This window comes from Gallus gallus, chromosome 2 (assembly GCF_016699485.2).
Source record: "Gallus gallus isolate bGalGal1 chromosome 2, bGalGal1.mat.broiler.GRCg7b, whole genome shotgun sequence".
In the NCBI taxonomy this organism is placed as follows: Eukaryota; Metazoa; Chordata; class Aves; order Galliformes; family Phasianidae; genus Gallus; species Gallus gallus.
In genome coordinates this window covers 97,595,460-97,611,987 of record NC_052533.1, presented here as the reverse complement: position 1 = coordinate 97,611,987, position 16,528 = coordinate 97,595,460, and the positions used below count along the sequence as shown (strand labels likewise).

General features: G+C 37.2%; 1 protein-coding gene across 3 annotated transcripts in view; it reads right to left on the bottom strand.

The window, feature by feature from the left end:
* PIEZO2 (piezo type mechanosensitive ion channel component 2) overlaps positions 1-16,528 on the bottom strand; it is a 395,935-nt gene that overhangs the window by 32,999 nt on the left and 346,408 nt on the right. For 2 of the 3 annotated variants that reach the window (XM_025147821.3, XM_046938004.1), the window contains 6 exons: positions 14,635-14,756; positions 13,764-13,835; positions 9,865-9,968; positions 5,930-6,041; positions 4,944-5,012; positions 1,495-1,661 (listed from right to left, as the gene is read on the bottom strand). In XM_025147821.3, the coding sequence (XP_025003589.2) occupies positions 1,495-1,661; positions 4,944-5,012; positions 5,930-6,041; positions 9,865-9,968; positions 13,764-13,835; positions 14,635-14,756 (646 nt within the window). Of the gene's footprint in view, positions 1-1,494; positions 1,662-4,943; positions 5,013-5,929; positions 6,042-8,343; positions 8,443-9,864; positions 9,969-13,763; positions 13,836-14,634; positions 14,757-16,528 lie in introns of all 3 variants that reach the window. The other variant, XM_040696651.2, reaches the window with a different exon arrangement.

Below are 16,528 nucleotides of genomic sequence, written 5' to 3'. Positions count from 1 at the left end.
GATGCTAAAGAGAACAGGACTTTGTAACTTAGAAGAGAATGACAGGAGAGGATTCTATGCAGATTTAGGAAGAGTAAAGTGAATACAACTCTTATCTACAGGAGACCCCTAAGTGATGAAGAAGTAAGTTTAAAATGAACAAGAGGAAGTCCACACAATATGGAATCACAGTAGAACTTCATCATGGGATCTTCTGGAAGCCAACAGTAAAAAGCTGATTAAAAAGCCAAACTCCAAGAATATAGATTCATTTCTACTATTAACCATAATAGTCCAGGTATAATCTCTGGTTTGAGACTATTCATTACTACACACTAGGACAACTGCTAGAGAAGAGAAGGGTTTACTCTGAATATGCCATGTCTGTTTGTTCCTTTTTTTTGTTTCTTCCTTCCTTCCTTTCTTTCTTTCTCCCTTTCTTTTTCTTTCTTTCTTTCTTTTTTTCTCCTTCTCTCCTTTCTTTCCTTCTTCCTTTCTTTCCTTTCTTTCTTCCTTTCTTCCTTTCTCCTTCCCTCTTTCTATAGTAATTATCCATCTAACAGTAGACATCTTGGGGAAAATAATCATAATTACACATTAACACTAAAGCTGCCCTCTCTTCTTGGCTCTGTATCTTATGACAGTCAGTACAGATTTTCTCCTGACCAGGATAGCCTGCTTCTTGAACTTCCTGGGGTCATGGGCAGCCTGCTTATCATGCCAGCAGACGTTGACTGTGGGTAGGCAGCAAGGGGCTATATTACAGTCAAAGATACTAATGTGCTTATGAAGTTTTTGAACTATTCGTGTCTGAGATCGTCTGCAGCTTCTAAGAACTGAAAAGAACTAAAAATGAGACTTCTATGCCAAGTTTCCAGAAATAGTTGGGTAGCTAGTGACATAAGTAAAAATACCTGCACTTAGAATGAGAGCTTTATACTACTGCGAGGTAATACCTACTTGCATTTTGAAGATCCGTATATATTTCTAGCTACACTAAACACTTAACGTTTATCTTTGATACTATGGGTTTTACTAATTTATCACTAGTCTTTGGGGGACCACATATCTTCACTGTGAATTAAGAAAATTATGCTTGCAGGTTGTCAGTCATTTCCAAGGCAACGTTGCCTACAAAAAGCATGAAATATGAAGTCTGAGGTAGCTTTTGAGCTGTTTAAAACACCATGCCTGCTCCTCTCTACTTAAATCTATAATGTCTCCTCAAAACCAGACTTTATCACAGGAGACTTTCAGCCAAATTTTATATCAACCTTTCAAATAATTATTTTTACAGACATTTGCTTTGCATCCAGATAATAAATCAAGCAATTTATTATTTAAATATTAATAAAATAACAAGCAGGAGAAGACTCCAGGTGTATTTTTAAAATGTGCATTTAAGTGATGTTTTTACAATTATTCTCTTTAACGCAGTTGACCTGAAAAGACAATCTTTAATTCTTCACTGGGCTGGAAATGGCATTAACAGAAGAAAAAGGCCAAAGGCGTTACCTTCTTAATCTCCCTGGTCAGCATACAACGTTCGATTCTCAGCACAGTAGAGATATCGATGTGTTCTCTTGAGATGGAATTAAGCCAAGCTGTAAAACTGTCTAGTGTTGCCAGGAAAAGGACCCAAGTGAACTTCAAAATATTAAATATCCTCTTGATGATGTTATCTAAGGGGGAGGGAAAGCAAAAGAAAGTTAATGAATGCAAATGTCTTTTGCTGTATTTCTGCTTGGAGTTAGTTTCAATTTTCCTTTATTGTCTAATAATAGTCCAAGCTGAGAGACCTTGTCATAGTAAGGAATCTCTAAAGATGGCTGGAGGCCTTTTGGCTGTCTGGGCCATTTTCCTGCCTGCATGCCTAAGCTTATCATCTGGAATCCCTTTTCCATCCCATAACTTCATGATCCCGCAATCTTTAGTCATATGAGTAGTCCCTGATCTTGGACACCATACGTACAGGTCTGCAAAAGTGAAACCCAAAGATCTGGGCATCTCCTGAGAGCTGTTCAACATCCCCAGTTCCAGTGATCTTAGTAGCTGTTTCGCCAGCCCTTGACTATTTACTCATGTGCTTTTTCTCCTTGCCTGGAACTTGATTTCTGTGATTGAACCTTACTTAGCTCAGTTTGAAAGTCCAACCTGCTTAAATGGTTTTTGAATCTCTCCCAGTTTTCAAACCACCTGAACACATCCCTTCATTTTTAATCTTTCTAAAGCTTCTCTTTTTAAAAATAGATTGCATCATATCATCAGCAACCTCAGATCAACTATTTCAACCATCAGTAATCACATAAAGCATTTACAAAACATTACTCTTGCACTATTTTGCCAAAAAAGTACGCTTTCCCACAAGCAATGCTTATGAGTTTATACCAGCAAGAGTAGTTTTGTTCTGCTCAAGGCAGCAAACTCAATCTTTCATTTCAGCAATTCCTATAACATTATTGACTGAACCTAAAAAGCAGCAGTTTCAACTTATTCTTCTCTCATTCCCTAGCATACACACCATGCTCCAGTTTTTACACAGTGTTACACAAATGCTAAAAATTTTCTTTCCAATCCACTGAATGTTCCAGAGTACTTGCCCCTCCCAAGTTCAAAATCCCAAAGCACTAGGCATACAGAGATCTTTTAGAGTAAGTGGACAAAGAGATAACAGAAAACTGCGAATACACTGCTATGCAGGAACAAAATGCTTGAAGTAGATACTAAGGAGCCAACAGAAGCACCGAAGCACAATGATTTGAACAACCTCAGTTCTTAACTGTACCACAAGATGGCAAGCAAAACACTGTAGAGAGCACACTCACTCCTTACAAAGAATGCCAGGCTAATAACGGATAAGATTTCCTATGGAGGAACATGCACGTATCTCTAGGTGTTCAGGCAGTGTTGTGTGAACATATGTGTTGACAATACAATAGTGGTACATTCCAGTAAAGTGGCTGCTGAAATGGCAGCATGTCCCATTTACCTGAGCAATGTCATTTAACCAGCCCAGTATCTCTGAATAGAGAAGTTTTTGTGCTCATACCATTACTCGGATAACATTTTGCAGGTTTTTTTTTTTTTTCAGGCCTTTTCTGTATCATTTAGAATTAGGAAGATCTTATGATTTATCTAGTTAAATTTTCTTCACATACAGTTTAATATACATATCTTGAAGCTATGAAAATCTTTTCACCATAAATTAAAGGTAAAGCTCTTTCTGCTTCTGGAGGCGTTCATTTTCTTTGAATTCCAGTTGTAATATTATGAATAATTTCAAATAAAATGTAGCATTCATACACAGAAACCCACAATATATCAAGTGCCTTTTTAACCCACACTCTTCCTCTCCATTATATTATATTATAATTATATATTATGTTTCTGCTACTGACTTGGGGAGGATCACAACTCTCAGGTTAAAACAATTATCTTTACAGCTGATTACCACTGGTGTGCCATAGTCTCATAACAGCGCTTGGCCAAGCACTTCCAGTCTAAGCTGAAAGGTTGTTTTTCTCTCTGGGATGGAGGTGATTTAATATACATTTTTAATGATGCTGTTCTGGCAGCTTTGCTGTTCTCTGAAACTTTTTAAAAATAATCTTTTAGGGATCGATTGCATCTAAACCTCTTCAAAAAGGGAAACAAATGTTTATTTTCTGCAGAGCTTGTTATTTTAACTTTAAGGGTCAAATGCAGAGATGGTTTCTCTCGGCCTGAGTATGAGGCAGGATTTGATCCAAGGTTAATAAAGACACTAATGCTTCATAAGAATTAATTCCTAATTTTGTCAACTGTCTTCTTTACTACATATTACCTAGGAATGGTTAATGCACATTAAATTGACCACTTCCAAAATAAATTAATTACCGACCTCATTTCCTTTCCCTAACTCCTTTCTAGCACCAACAGTGCTTCCCTTGAGATGCATTCAACTGATTCACTTTCATGCTTTAACACGGGTGACCAGAAGAAAGTAACAAATAATAAAGCCCTCAAAACACCATCAGAAAACCCTGTGAGAAAGAAATGGTATTTCATTTTCATCTATCCTTACATGGTTTGGCTCACTCAGAGATACAATTCTAACTGGGACTCTGGGAAGCGATTCCAAACAGAGAAGAAAAGCAGTTTTTGAACCAAAGAGAGTGTCTTTTCTTCTTTTACGGCAATTAGAAACAAAGAGTCAAGCTTTGAGTTATGATCCATTGCACTTCATTGTAGGAAAACTGCCAATACGGGCAAGATCCTGCAAGCTGTTGACATTTCTTCTGCTATATGAAGCATCCTCAAGTCTGCGAAGGGGTAAGGCTGCAAAAATCTCACTGTTTTAGAGGAGCTATTTGCACCTTGTTAAAGCATTATCTTATCACTGCTAAAATTCACACAAAAATTGCAAAGTCAATGTGCCAATAATAAAACTTCGGATCCTCAAAATCAACGGAGAGGGCAACACACAACTGAATGGAGTCACCATCCCTGGAGGTGTTCAAGAAATGTTTAGATGTTGTACTGAGGGACATGCTTTAGGGGGAAATACTGGTGGTAGCTGAACAGTTGGACAGGATGATCTCAGAGGTCCTTTCCAACCTTGATGATTCTATGATTCTATGGTTCTAATGGAATCAGGATTTGAAGCTAAGCTTGGGAATAAGACATCTGTAATGAAAATGCATCGCAAGCGATCATGTTTGAACCTGCGGGTGTATTTATTAAAATGTAGAATGGATAAGTGCAGTAATTTGTATTCCAGGAGTAAAATCTTATGCTTCAAGACTTGTAAATCTGGCAATAGGAAATCTGAAAGCTGTTAGTTCTCTCTACACAGATCAGAATGAATTTTGCCAGCTTTTATGCTAGCCTGGGATCTCTGCAATGATGTCTTTGTGATATACTGCTTACCCCACCACTCACAACTGCACTGTAACAGCAGAGTAAACTTTTTTCTGTCTTTATACCTGGGCCATCAGACTTCTTCTTGACAGGTTCTTCTTCACTGTCTTCGCAGTCTGCATCAGTACTTCCTGCTGAAAGCAGTGAGTGAAACAATGAAGGTTATGCTTACTGATGATCAGGTGTAGACCCCATTCAGCTAGGAAGTGTTCCTGTTACTAAGTAGAAGTGACTTGTACCTCACTACTGTGAGAGACAGCAGATTTCCATTTCTTAAGGACTCAGTTAAGGAGACTACCCTGTCAGTGAAGGTGTTCACAGATGACCACTCCTCTATTGCAATTCCCAGTACCATTTTCTTACTATGCTGTCTGCTGAGCAAAGACATAGTAACCCAGAACTGCAGCTACAGCTTCACTGACAGCTGTCAAATTGTAAAGCTTTCTGGCAGGTGAAGATGACAAACGGAGGAACAGTCCATCTGATTCAGCCTGAATGGGCTCGCCTCATCCCATCTTTAAAATTCTGAATTCTTTTCTTTTCGTGTTTAAAGAGGTGCAAATACTGAAGAGATATGAATCCCTTATCAACTGATTCTTTTTCAGAGGCACAAATGATTTTAAAGCGCCATTAACTACTAACACCTCTATGTTTTCCTTTTTGATAACTGCTGAATTAATTCATTGTGAATTTAGGGGTGCCTGTATATTTGGGCTCCTTACTGTGTCTCACAAGGAAATCACGTGCATCTGTCTCCTGTCCTTTATCTCATCTAATGCATACTGTGTAGAGGAAAAGGATGTATCTTGACTGGCCTTTTCACAGGCTGGGGCAGGGAGAGCCAGCCAGCCAGCCTAAAGTTAACGCATTTCTCCATGAAGAAATGGCTACAGACCAGTAAAGGTACGTTACAGCAGGAGGTCCTTTTCCAATTCCTAGCTAGAATGGAGAGCACTTGTCCTCTAAAAATCAGCTGCCTTTCACTACCATGAACAACAGGCAGTATAGCTAACACGTGGTTATGCTTTTTAAGACACAAAAGTGTACATACCATCCCCATATACTTTACGCCTTCGCTTCTCCTCTTTTTGAAAGCTTTTCTTTTCCTTGCGCCTCTGTCGTAGCGCAGTTTTAGGATCAGTAATCCAGGCCTGATAAACAAACTGGAAGGAACAAACTCATTTATTTCGAGGTTCTTCATGTTCTGAGAGTAAGCCATAGGATAAGCCATAAGCAGGACTACACGGTTTGAGTAAACGCATTCAGATCTGCAGGGGTAAGCAAATATTTTGAATCCCGAACCAAACACCTCTCCTGTGGATCTGCTGAGTTTTCATGTGCTATTTTTGCTAGCATAAAACCAAATGTGAAAACACTTGTGGGCAAACCAAGTTTCATTAGAACCCACAAAAATTCATGCTCTGAACTCTGGGAATTAATACCCTGGTGTGCATTTGGGCTCCTTCACCTGAGTCGTTTCATTTTATATGTCTGCTTTATCATTTTGCAGACACGATGCAGAGCAATGCAAACTTTAAGAGCTGCAATCGACAAACTAAAGCATCGAAAGATGCTGTAGCTTTTTAGTTCAGGTATTTGTGTTTGTACATTTGTTATACTGTAGGTGATTTTTTTTCCCCCTTTTCACAGTGTAAAATGAGTAGATTTACTATCTCTGCACAGTCCCAAAACCAGCACTCGAGGATTCCTCAAATTTCCTCCTCAGTTTGAGAATGGCTCCCTTTGGTGCCTCACATAAGTCACTCATGAACTCTTCTGCTACTGTTCTTTTTTTCAGTTGAAAAACGGAGACAGTGATACTTACATATATCAAAAGGATCTAATGGGGCTAAATCCTGCTCACAGCACTCACTCAGATCAACAGTCTGTTGACCTGTTTGATTACATTAAGCATGGAATTGATCCAAAATATTTATCAATGCTCTAGGCATGAAAAAAAAACATATATATATAAAGAAGTTACCAAGAACTAACTTGTTGAACAGTTCTGCTCAAGTTGTGAGGGAAGGCTAGAGAAAAAAGCAGTTAATACTTTTATATATGTTTTTCCATTCAACGTAAAATGTGAACAACAGAAACTGAAATAACTGAACCTTCTTTTCAGATACTTAGGACAAAAATTGTTCTTTTGTTCCTGTGATGGTTTTCATTTGAAAATGAAAATCATCTTTAATTGTCACTGCATTATTTTCTATTTCTAAACAACACGGACTGTAACAGAGATAGGACAGGGAGGCCCACAGGTACATGCATGAGGGTGAAAATAAAGCACTGCAATCAAATAACTCTATTAATTCACAAGACAAACATGCACAGAGTGACAGAAACACAGGTCTATCTCAGAGAAGCTGGAGCTGCCCCTTACAGGACACAACAGTAAGTGGCTATTTGGATTATTCATATTTTTAAAATTAGAATATACAAATTGCTTTGGAGTATTAAAAGCAATTTTTTAAATTGTCGATCTGACTTTTATTGAACATAAAGAGAAAAAGACTTTGTTCTTTTTTGTCCATGTGCACGATCATGGAGAGGAAATTATTTTGTTACTGTTGATAAGAAAGTCCTCTTTCAAATCTCTCAAGATCTGTGTATTTATTTTAGTATATCTGACTTATCCAAAACAAGCACCATGTGTGCAAATGCATGGGATCAGAGGCATCAGTTCCTCTTTCCTTTGCAATAGGGGCTTGCCAATGAAGGTGATCTGAAGGAATGGTGATTCTTAAGTGAAATAGCAACACATTACTCACTGAAAATTAAAAACTCTCAACATCTCCAATTGAGCAGCTGGATGAGATGGTGTCTGCTACCCACAGTCACAGTACGAATAAGGATATCAGAGATAAAATTTTTTAAGATTTGGAAGAGGGTAGGAGATTAGAATGAAGAAAAGGTATTTAATAAATGTATTATGAATACATATGTTAAACAGTGTACATTTTAAGAGCTGACTGAGTGTATACAAGTATATTTAGGTTTCTACTGCTGGTCAAATGTAGGAAATCATACATGTATGCAAGGAGGATGTGAAAACGTACAAATCTCTTTCATGACCATGAAGCCAGAAAAGTTGTCAGACATTAACTTGGTGCAACAGCATGTGTATTTTATAAATATTTTACCAGCTTTCTGAGATCAATTACCAGGGTGTCCATAAGAAGCATGCAACTGGATGTGACCAACTTATACAACAGTATCAGAAGAAATCAAGAATTTGAGTCTGCATTTTCACTCCAGGGCTGCACTTAAGACAAGACAGACTGCTTTTCTTGTCCCTCTATCACTCCAAAAGTAAGAAATGTATTTCATTTAGTAGAAATGAAAATTTAACTTCCATTACTTTTTGTATAATTTATATTAGAGGAAAAATGCAGACAAGGACAGAGGTATATGTTACACCAGGATGGGTCACATACTGAGCACTAACGAAATGTCAAGTACCTTAGCTGCTTTGATTAAATACTGAAGAATAGTTTTGGGTAGTTTAATGATAGACTTTGGCAAGGCTAAAATGGCTGAAGCAAATTTTCCAATAGCTCTCTATAAAGAAGGACAAAGCAAGAGCAGTTAGTAGAAAATTAGAAGATATTAATAGAACATATCTATTGCATGATCATACCTAGATTATTTAGAAAGGATTTACATCCATTGACTCCAGTATGGAAAAAAGATCATGTGTGATGTCTACAATACCTGCATTATCTAACAAATAAAATCTTAAAAATTTCCCTCGAGGTGACTATTGCAAACTATTTACACTAAAAAAATTAAATCAAGTAATTCTTCAGCAGACTGTGCCACAGAGTAAGTTCACTTTGCTAGTATTAAGACCACATGCATCATGATGGAAGGCATATGAAGCATAGATGATCTAATGATGTACAAGTTTTCATAAACAAACACAATATTATTTTCCAGACAATTTGTCTCCTGCATGAAGCCACTCAACATCTTGTTAACATCTATGTTAAACTCACGTTTAACATACTGCAGAACTGGTCACCAGTCATGGAGGAAGCTTCCTGCTCTTCCTTGGGCTGGGCTTTTGGTAATGCACCAGTTCTGGAGCAAAGTAAGCTTGTAAATGTGTGGAAAGGCACATCCACAAGAAGTTACTTGTTTCCTTGAGATTTTAGAGTCAAGAACCAAAAACATTGAAATTCTTCAATGGCTAAAATTTCAGTTTTATAAAGATAAAAGCTATCTTATGTACACGAGTGTTTCACTGACTGTTTCACCTACACCCTTAATTTAAGCCAGTGTGTTCAATAACCATGCTACAAAGATCAAGCAGTCTACCAATAGGAATCCAGTTAGGAAACTTCAGCTATATTTTTATCATTATATCCTCTTACTTAACACAGCCCATCACTTAAAATGCAACATGTTAATTAACACTATCCTGTAAAAGAAATGAGAAAAAGTGTTGTGGTTGCTTTTTATATTATAATGCTCTTTATAACCCAAGGATATATTTTTCTGGTGCATCAGTGAGTCGCTAGTAGAAAAAAACAAACAAACAAACAACTAAAATGTTTTTTAAGTACGTGGTTTTTTTTTCCATGAGAAGTTGCTTATTTTTGGGTAATTTCCTCATGGAATGATAATATCTACTCAAAACCAGAAAATCACCAAAGCATTCTATGGCAGGAGAGACAGCCTCCTTGCTTGTCTATACAGCAATACAGAAAAAATAAAGCTCAGATTCGGAAGCTTTGTTTTTGATTTTTGTTTTCCTCTGGCAGAAGTGAGTGAAGATATGATTTCATTATAGTTACTGTAGGAAATTGGCAATGCTTAAAACAAGTAAAATTGCATTTTAAATTGGCAAGAAATTTCATTTCCAATACTTTTCAGATGTACTTTATATGTACTTACTGCTAGAACATATCAGCCTGTGTTAAGAGAAACCTAACTTGTTTTTTTCAACTGTCAGCTACCAAGGAAATTGCTCAAAAGTACCTGAAATGCAGATTTTTTTCGAGGCTCTTCCTCTTCTTTTTTCTCTTCTTCCTCTTCCTCTTCACTGTCCGTCTCAAACAAATAATAATTTCCACTTCTGACCACTAAGTGAAACAAAATATTTTCTTATTTTTCTGAAAAGTTCTATTCTGAACTGCCCCAAGACCTATAAATAGCCAACTAGTCGTTTACGAACTCATAATCAGAAGAGATGAAAATACAGAAGAGATGAATAGGTCTCAGATAGATTATCTGATGTTAGTCTGTGACACTCTTGGGCATGGATAAGAACTATACAAGAACTAAGGAAAGACCGTGAGAAGAAAACATAAGAAAATAGCCTGACGTTTATCAAGTTACAAGGTACATTTTTTAGAAACAAATGGAGGTTTAGTATGAATGAGTTGAGAAGTGAAGGTAATTTCAGGGAGTAAAAAGAACCCAGCAGATGAATGAATGAATTTACATAAACAGTACTACTGGACAAAAAATAAAGAAAAGCTCTTTAAAATGCTCAGGCATCCTTCAAACTATGGGATGGTATAAGTTAATGCTTTCTTCAGACTTTTAAGTTTTGGCGAGGTAATGGAAAACCTTGGTTTGTTTAGAACAGATCACTTGGATTCTATGAATGTGAACACAAATGAGTTTCAATTTTTTGCCCATGGATTCAGAAAGAATCCAAAACCTTGATACAATAAAGATGCACAGTGACTAAGCTAGGCCTTATATCCTTGAACAGAAGCAATGTTTTTATTTCTCAGATGGTAACAGGCCTATAGGAATAAATAAGGGACAGAAAAGAAACGAAAAATAAGATAATGAGCAAGAGAAAAATCAAAATCACAGCATTACATTCAGCAGTGAAGACTGGTAAATAATTTCTGCGTTTAAGCCGAAATATTTAAAGGAACAGTTACTCAGATGAAAAGTCACACAATTTGGGTACATGGAGCAATACATACTTACATTGAGAAGTGTATTTAACCCTCATTACAGGCCTCCAGAAAACTGACGGTAGCTTTAATTCTATTCAATCATACCTTGAATTCTACAGAGATGCTCTGTACGTAGGTGGTCATACAAAACAACAGTAGAAACCTCGGGGTACACACACCGTGAAATTTGCCAGATCTCCATCAGGTCATAATTTCAACATCTAAAATTCCCTCACAGACAAAATCATGTGCCTAGTTATGGCTTTGTAACACCCCTGAAAGCCTTGCAGAGGGACAGAGACTTCAGCAGTTCTAATTGTTGAACTGAGGTTAGAAGTCTGGAAATTTCTTGGGTCAAAAAAATTAATCATTTCACACAGGGCCTTCTAAGAAAGCCTGCTTAAAGTGCACAGAGGATATAAATGCATTTTAAGAACCAGCAGTCTGCAGTTCTCCTCCATAAAAAAGTGTCTCATAAGCAGCAACAGAAACTGTCCACACAAAAGATCAGCAGGATAAGGTCTGGCATCTAGGAGAAAATACACCACCGTGCAGCTGTAAGCAGCCTCAGAGCAGCGCCTGGTCAAAACTGGAAGGCCGGAGCTGGCAGAAAACAAATTAGAAAGGATCTCCCTCCAAAATTTTTCAGCTAGAGTATATCTAAGGGTACACCATAATATAGCAATTACACACCTTTTACAACTAAAGAGGGAGGTATGATTGAATAGCAATAATGCACTCTTGCACACATCAAAGTGGAGTAAGAAGTGTGTCGGTCACCTGCAGGGATTATTACAGCATCCAAACTGCAATAATAAAATAATTCATGGCTAGACTGGATTCAGGGCCCCTCTCCCTACTGCCAAACGAGATTTTCTCATACTGAGAAAAGGTACTTGCAGGCTTTGTGGAATGAGATGGAGGAGGCAGGAGGTGAGTCTTAAGGTGAAGTCACATAACATTAGCATCTGTTTGTGCCCAGAGGGAAAGAACTCCCCAGGACAGCTACAAACTCCATTTTTTCCGCTTGGTCAGACACAACTCTGCACCCCAGGAGAAGCTGAGGACCTCTGAGCTTGCGGCCCTAGCTCCTGCTGATCTTTGTGGGGCTCCATATCTGATCCACAAACACTAAGAACTCAGAGAGTTTTACTGAGGAAAGCCTCATACATTTTTCTCATCTTTTCCACTCAGACTCAAATTCATGACTGCATTTTTATTCGTAGGGATATCAAATGAGGTATCTTTCTGTAGAATACACTAAAATAAGTGGTATAAGAATGAAAATAACAATCTAAATTAAACATCAGAACTGGGATAAAACTTTGAGCTTTAGCAACCTCAACAGCATATATACAGCCACAACTCCATTTTCTGAGAAAAAGAGCCACTGGAGAATGCTGCAGGGTTACAGCACAGTGTTTCAAAAGGATAGACAGGGAACGATAGATGAGAAATATCATTCTATTTTGTTTGTAAACTTGCAGACACCTACTGCAAGTGCCATGTTTCAATGAGTGGGGAAGCACGGCACATGGCAGGCAATCACTGTATGTAGGATCAGGGTCTATGATGTTTCCCACAAGGTTTTGCATTATTGCAGTAAATAATTTCAAAGGTGCTCACTGTTTAAATACCAAAACATAAGTTGCCACCTAAATTAAATAAGGGTGAAAAAAGTAAAAGCCAAAGTCAATGTCTCTCTCTGAGCAGTTCTTCTCACCACAAAACCAGTGGTGAATAAACAAGAGACCATATCCCATTCCTTCAAAATCACTGTAAGTTGGAATTCTACAGCAAAAACTCACAAACTAGAGTTTTAATCTGTTTTGTTGTTATTGTTCTTAGTGAAAACTACAGGAAAAGAATTTTTTTTTCACAAGACTTTTGAAAAGGGATAGGTCTCTCTAAAGTGGCATTGTGCCCTTTAGAAAAATAAAAATAGAGACATAGTTTATTTGTGACTTGATAGAAATAAGCATCCAATATTCTGTTAAACACTGTTGGCAAATATATATGCTGGAGATATAAACAAATATGAAAACATAAAGTAAGGAGTCTGTGGATGTGTAAAATTATTACTAGGAGTAACTCTCGATAAAGTAAATGATGGGAGACAATACAGGCATTTATATTTAACTCTGGTCAGTGCTATATATTTTTAGAATCTTCAGAACATATTAAGTAGTTTACATCTGATTTCCTTGAACAAAGATCCAATAGGACATCAGATTTGAGATTGTAGTCTACTCAGTTTCCTTCTGTTTCACCCAATGACTAGTGTACGGAAGAACTCTATTATCTACTTGGACTGGAATGGAAATACGTTAGAATGCCACAGTGAAGCAATGATATGAGAATAATGATTTCTTGTGCACAAGGCTGAACATATTTTGCTCTCAAATAAACACAAAAATATGTAAATAACAATATCAGAGATACTCAGCTGAGCTCTGTGGTTCCCGATGTGGGAGCAGTCTAGCTGCTTTACTGTGGTATTCATATTTCTACAGCTGACCACAGAATCACTGAAGAACCATAAAAAAGATCTATGATGTCTGCATATGAAAACAAAATTATGACTTATCTTAGAATACATTAGCAAACCTTCACATTCATATGGTTAAATATATTTTACCTTGCAGTAGGGGAGAGTTAAAACTTTTGAGGCCAAAATTTTGGGCACATACTTTTTATCTGATTTGATATCTTTCTAAAAATGCCCAAAATGTCATAAGCTATGCATTCAACATAAAAATAAATATATCTATCAAAATATATAGGTTAACCTTCCTATTTGAATATTTGGAAGTAGAAATTATTTGCTAAAATAAACAAGACTTCTATCAAGTCACAATCATAAAATCAGGCATAAAACAAACAGGTCAGGGAATGCCTTCATTCTGGTCAAGGATATAAGGGTTAAATTCACATATTTGTAAAATGATTGAGAAAACCTACTGGAAGCATGATCAACCCAAGGCCGCCACCACAGCTTTTTTTTGCCCTTGGCTTTCTCTTTGTCTGCTTCTCCTAAAATGAAATACGTCCAAACATTAATTTTACAAAATGAGAAACGTTCATTATACTGATTAATCATTTTTCAGTTCTCTCAAAAGAGCAAAATTTCATGAGCACATCAGATGTTAGATCTACTGAACGTATTCAGTATAGAAGTCATGTAGAAGCATGACCACCCAGCACAAATACTCTAGGTTATGCAGCAGTTTGAACAGAAATCTATGCTAAAACAGCTTAAAAGTTCAGTTTTGTGTTTTAAAACATACAGTCACACTTCACTGTAATAACAGTGAATAATAACTTCTCTTAAATCCCTCTGAATTTCAGGCGCCAAAATTTTAGATCCAGTAAATGTTGATCCTAAGTCAGTGCTGGAAATGTGGCACTAGATAGACATCATTTATCCATTCCCACATTTTAAACAACATTAAAAAAGCACACATATATTTCAGCAACAGAAAAAAAACCTCACAGCATCCAAAAAACCTTGCTGGAAAAATGTGAAATCCACCTATTTGTAGCACTGTGGTTTATACACAATAATTTTGCTCAAAACAGACCTCTGCTGCTATCCAGCTCTTTGCCAACAACCTGAAGTTAACCAAAAGTAACATCCAAGCAAACTGTTTTCTCTAAGTCTTCTTGCAATGCAAAATCTCAGATTTTTTGGCTGAATTAAGCTCCAAAACGTTACTGAGCTATCAACCTTGTTCCATGATGAACACTCTGAAGAACGATTTCTCACTTGCCCACCATTTCTACTGTCTTTAGTACTCAATTGCAGTTATGGTATGACAATGGCTAACGGTACCTTCATCATCTTCTTCCGAAACCTTCCGAATTTCAGGCCCCTCTGTGGAATCCTGTGTCATGCTTAGCATCCTCTCTTTACCCTTTTTATATTTTTGCTGCCTGGCTTTGATGCGATCCATTCTAGCAAAAGGAAGAACCTTATTATATTCTGGTCTTCACCCCTTTCAACCCACTCTGAAAAAGAGCTGTTAAAATTCCTTCGTACACACACAAACAATTCTACTAGAAGGGTCCATTACATACTATCACCAATCTTGCCTTTAAAAACAGCGGGATAAATGGCTCCGAAGGGGCTGGCTGGAAGGGCCAAGTCTGCAGGTTCACTCACTGACTCAGTCAGAACTGAGTTGCCTGCTACCACATGATGGTTTTACCTACACTCCTTCAACTATCTTCCAGTTATTGGAAAATGAAAGAATTGCTGCCAGGAGCTACAATACAACAAATAAAGCTCTGAGAAAAACAAACAAACAAACAAAACTTCTGTCTAATATAGTGGTCTTCTTGAAACTTGCCACTCAGTCAGGAATGGGGCTGCTCCTGCACTACCTGTGCTACATCCATCTTCACCCATAACACTCTCATGTGTCCTACATATCTGTAACCACAGGAGACTTAAAGTGGTTCAGTTGTGTTCAGATGCAGGCAGAACTCCAATTTTACTTCCTGCAACCCTGTGAACAGCACAATCTGGCCTTTTAGGTCTTTTAAGTTGTCACATTTTAAAAAGCAGTAGTAAGAAAAATGAAATCAACAATAACAAATCATTTCAACTCAATTTGGACTAGAAACGAATCATTCATTATTTTTAATATCTGAGTGCATTTTGATCGTTAATCTGCCTATATGTTAAGGACAAACTACTGACTGAATAGTGGGCATTACTGAATGAATTTAAACAGCCATCTTCCATTGTTGAACATACTGCAAATATGAACTAGTGATTTTTATAGAAACATAAATTAGCTTTGGAGATGTAAGCAGTACTATCTCCTTGATCTTAAACTGTGTAGAATTAACTGAAAAGAATGATTTCTGAGAAAGGCACATGTCTCCTACTATGAAAAGGTTGATTCAAGCACACCACAGTATCAGCAACAGCCCAATACATCTGGTGGGAAATGCCAAGTGAACCAGGAGGGAGAATGGAGCCTGCAGCCTTCTGGTGTTTCAGTCATGAAATGGAAGGAGGTTTTGACATTTGATTAGGAAGCAGATATGGCTTTTCATGCATGGTGATGGAGGGACTTTGAAAGCTTTTTGCAGTTACTAAATAAGAATGTTGGCTAGATACAACAAAAAAGTAGACAGCTTAAAGAGAAATAATCTCCAGGACAGTTAAACTGAAGGAAATTATTTTCTTTGAAGGTAAAATATATATTTATGTAAATTGTAACCAAACTCAAGCTAAACTGAATAAACAGGTATGCAACAACTTTTACTAGGGATTCAAATATACAGAATGAAATCCTAATAATGCTTAAGTCAATGGGAATATTGTCATCCATTACAGCAGGGCCAGGATGTTACCCATTTGGCTTTTAAATATAGGTTATAGGTTAATAGGTTATAGGTTAATTCAGCACTTTGCTATTCAGATTTCTGCTTTCTTCGAATCCAGCTACTATGTTTTAGTCTCCCATGTTTTTAGTCTCCCATGTTTTAACCATCTATACTTGCACCTTCAAGTGAGACAGGGTTAATATGGCACTTTTTATTAATAATGAGCCTACCATTATTAATAACGTGCCTTTTCATGAGTTTCACAGTGGAACTGGCATTTCACTGTCCTCTTCCTACTTTTATGAGAGAGAGGGAGAGAGCAATCAAGAGAACAGCAGGGTATTAGTGGAAGGGAAGAAAGGTAGAAAGAGGAAAAAAGGAAAGATTTT